This window comes from Chanos chanos, chromosome 5 (assembly GCF_902362185.1).
Source record: "Chanos chanos chromosome 5, fChaCha1.1, whole genome shotgun sequence".
In the NCBI taxonomy this organism is placed as follows: Eukaryota; Metazoa; Chordata; class Actinopteri; order Gonorynchiformes; family Chanidae; genus Chanos; species Chanos chanos.
In genome coordinates, this window is record NC_044499.1 from 48,999,586 (window position 1) to 49,003,688 (window position 4,103).

Sequence of the window (4,103 nt, forward strand, 5' to 3'; positions counted from 1 at the left end):
AAAACCACATGACGTGGTCAGAAACTGAATCCAAGTCTCCAAGACACTTGGAACTTTCTGCTGTAGGAGTGTACAAACGAGCACAGTTAATAAACAATATTGAAAGATCACAAGCAACGACCAACACCAAAATCTTTACTGTTTGGAAAGATTCTGTCATATGCAAACATGATGTAATCAAAATGACTAAGAGCACCTGACAAGAACATAAGTCAGCACCCTATAACGAAGAGCAGTGAAAAAAAAAAAAAAAATCACGTTGATGTTTGGTAAACTACTCATACAAAAAGCCAGTCCTAGTACAATCAACATTTACTCGACATTTGGCCATGGCAGCTCAATCTTTAAGTTAATCATTTAATCTGTAATTATTAGTGTTTATCTCTTTCAGGGGCCCGTACATAACGTTCAATATTATATCTGTAATATCAATGTTACGGATAAATTTTCAACTCAGAACAGATTTATCTACATGGCAAACGTCTTACAAACATTTCGAGGGATAAAAATATTTTGTTTTTAAGTATTTGATTGGTAAAAGAACACTTTACTATATAACATACAGTAGCAAACAAAAAAGGCGCCATAATCTAGGATTAAAAAAAAAAAAAAAAAAAAGAAGATGTTCAATAAAAGATGTTCCTCCCTCTTTTTTTTTTTTTTTGTTTTCCCGAAACTCTTGTCGTCTATGTTTCAGTTCAGAAAGTCAAAACGTTACACATTTGTATACGTATTTAAAGCCTTCACCAAAAGTGCATCTTTTATTTCTCAGTCTCTCCTCAAGTTATTGAGTCTTTCCTCTAGGTCAGCATCTGCATCTGCTAGAGCAGCCTGCGGCTCTGCCTTCTTTCCTCCAGCCACTGAGAGACTTCCTCCAGGAGCCGGCAAGGCTGTTTTGGATGAATTCAAATAAGTTTGATATGAGTTAAATACATATAAGCAATTAGACATCACAAAATAGTGGAAGGAGGGGGGGGGGGGGGGGGGGGGGGGGGGGGGGGGGGGAACCTACAAAATTAGCATCTCCTAAAGTATGATGAAATGTATTTGATACTGTCATAAACAAATGTAATGTAGCATCCTTACTTGAAAGTTCGTCTGAGAGAGTAAGGCCCAGCTCATCGAGCACTTGGGAGACCACAGCATCACTAAAGAACAAAACAAATAAATAAAAAGTAAATAAATAAATTGAAAAAATACAGGTATGTCAACTACATGTTTCAGTGCGTAGAACTAATTCAGTAGTAAGTGTAATCTTTAGGACATAATTCACACCACATACCTCTCCTCCTCATCATCTTCATCACCCATGGCATCATCGATTGCATCGTTCATCATCTCTTCCTTCATGTCCATGATTTCACTCTGACGTTCGAACTCCATCATAATCTTCTGAATCTGAGGCAACTTCAACTACGTGGAAAATAGCACAGGAAAAAAAAAAAAAAAAATCTGACACGTTACAAAAAACCCCCCAACAACCTATAGATTGATTTGTAGCAAAAGAAAAAAAAACAAAAACTAGGGTTTAGTATGTTGAGATAATGGTCTCAGATACTGTACCTGTCTGTTCATGGTGGCCATGGCTTTGGTAACTCCTTTCATGGCCTGTGCCATGCTGTTGTTTGATTTGAGTGTTTGGATTTTTAGACTGACGGCTTGGATATTGGCTCTCATCATGATGAATTTCTTAACATAACGCCTTGTGCGAACCAAGTCTTTGGCCATGATCTTAACAGCATCCTGAAATAAAGGAACATATTCAGAGCTGCCAATTATGTACCTTAAAAGAGGTTGTCATTATTATTTTAAGAAAACAGAAAAAAAAAAAGTTTGTCTTACCATCTGTCCTTGTTTGGCCATCTTTTTTATGTCAGCGATAATTTTCTTCTCCTGTTGCTCCAGTTTCTGTCGCTCTCTGTCTAAATCTCGCATAGCCCGATTTAATGCCCTCTGGTTCTGTCTTAGCATCTCCTCCGGGGTCTTCCTCTTCCCAAACAGAAACTCCATCTTTGGATGAACCATCTTTATTATAAAATTGTTTGTATATAACTATGCAAGGCAAAACACAGGTAAAATTTATTAGAAACCTCCTTCACCAGCCATAATGTTTTCTACTTCGTCTGATATCAAACTTTTGTTTGAATTCCAAATATGTGCGTACGATTTCATCAGTAAGTATTAGTAAGTCAAACAAATTAATTAGGTTTAGGTGTGACCTCATCGTGGGCTGAAAATAGCATCACGGTAAAGCACCTGATCAAAGCCATAACCTCGATAATATCAGTACGGTGACATCATGTTGGATGGAAAAAGAACGTCACGGTGACACACCCTACAACTATGTAGACCACCGTTTCAAGACTTCGAGAACTTCACAAGTGAAAATTAATATTCGACCAAAGTCCTAAAATATGTCACGCGAACTTATTTAAAATACAGTGCATTGAATGTTGTGTCACTTAAAGGTTACTTTCACAGGTGTCTGTGAAGTGCTCTAGAGGCCTGGTGTAAATATCTGTCATGAAATAGTGCAAAGTATATCTTGTTACAATCTAGAAAGCGACTTAAGAAACTGGTTAGCTACCACTGCAGTACGGTTATTCAAATCATCGTAAAAAATGAATAATTAATAAGTAAGTGCTATATTTACTGTAAGGCTTCTAAAAAAAGATTCTGCTGTGTTTATCTAATTCGCTAAGACAACCTGCTTAAAATTAGCTCTTACACTAGCGACTCTTTACCCTAGCTAGCTACTTACCTAGCGAGCTGATTTTGTTGCTTGACTGAAAAAAGACTCAAACTTGGTTAAGGCAACGCCAGTTAACTAAGACTTCGGTTCTAAAAAGTTATTTTCAGTGTTACCTTGAGAGAAGAAGTTTTCTGTCCTTCTTAGATTTTCTTCTCCTCACAATAGATGGTTACTCTTAGCCCGTTTGTTTTCCTTACCCTACTTCCGTGTGTGACAACGCTTCCTTTTGAAATCTCACGTGAAGGGGATGTGACGTAACATGGCATGACGTTTTCTTAACTGCATTCTTAACTGCACTTTCGTGCTTTATAGTTACCGTTTGACCTTTTAGATAAACACGAGACAAAATATGCAATGGTAATTTTTTCAAAAATATTTTGACTACAGAATGTTTTCCTACTACTTTAATAGGAATAAATATCCTAAAACAGTATACGAACAACGATACTGTACGTATAAGAACTAAATCTCTTGCTTTTTCTTTGCCACCTGAAGTGAAAGAAGTACACTTTAGAATATTTAATCAAATATATCCATGCTATGATTTCTTAAACAAAAGACTTAATGTGGATTGTAATCAGTGTACATTCTGTAACACAGATATTGAAACTATATAACATCTTTTTTCTGTTGTGTACATTCAAGAACATTTTGGAGTAGAATAACAGTTGCTTGGTTAAATACACTTGCTTGGTAACAAACCTTGATGTAAACAATATAATGTTTGGACTTGTGATGGAGGACAGAAAATTGGAATTCATATGCAATAACACATCGATGTTGGCTATTTTTTTTCATACATAAATGTAGAATTTTAAAAACCCCACCACTGTTCATTATATTTATGAATGAGCTTGCCCTGTTTGTAAAAAGTATTAAATTTTATAAAAGTAAAAAAAGGCCTAAGAACTATATCATGCCCTGTCAAAAATTGATTTTACTTAGAATCTCTTGCATAATATATTTCTTTGTCGTTAAGGTAACGTGACTATGCTGCTCAGAGTAGATATTTTCTGTATATTATAGGTATGTAACTTCTGTTGTGCCTGTCTGACATTGTTGTCAATAAAAAAATGTAAATAAATTAAAGTGGTTTTTTTTGGATAAATAAGATGATCCCATGGGTATGGCTAAGATAAAGTCTCTTGTATCTTAAATATGGGATACAACAGTAAAGTGTGTGGTTTCACTTTTAGCCAAATGCCCCACATAACTGCATATCTGTGTGTGTGTGTGTTGCCACTGAAATACTTCACATTATCATTCAAGTCACTGAAAGTCAAAGTGAGAACAGTAAGTGATGACTTACTCTCAGTGCTCAGGGGAACATTTCACACTATAAGTAACATAT

General features: G+C 35.7%; 1 protein-coding gene across 1 annotated transcript; it reads right to left on the minus strand.

The window, feature by feature from the left end:
* Window positions 1-658: 658 nt before the first annotated feature.
* On the minus strand, window positions 659-2,951 carry chmp2a (charged multivesicular body protein 2A). Its single transcript, XM_030775309.1, has 6 exons — window positions 2,866-2,951; window positions 1,843-2,010; window positions 1,564-1,743; window positions 1,283-1,413; window positions 1,087-1,148; window positions 659-890 (listed from the first exon to the last, which is right to left on the minus strand). The coding sequence occupies exons 2-6, from the start codon at window positions 2,008-2,010 to the stop codon at window positions 769-771; spliced, it is 663 nt and encodes a 220-aa protein (XP_030631169.1). The 5' UTR covers window positions 2,866-2,951; the 3' UTR covers window positions 659-768.
* Window positions 2,952-4,103: the final 1,152 nt, after the last annotated feature.

Bases quoted from the DNA above. Each gene is read 5' to 3' on its own strand.
- chmp2a (XM_030775309.1), bottom strand. From the start codon at position 2,010: ATGGAGTTTCTGTTTGGGAAGAGGAAGACCCCGGAGGAGATGCTAAGA. The intron at 1,414-1,563 runs GTACAGTATCTG...TTTTCCACGTAG, and splicing joins TGGCCACCATGAACAGACAG to TTGAAGTTGCCTCAGATTCA. The intron at 891-1,086 runs GTAAGGATGCTA...CATCCAAAACAG, and splicing joins TCTCTCAGACGAACTTTCAA to CCTTGCCGGCTCCTGGAGGA.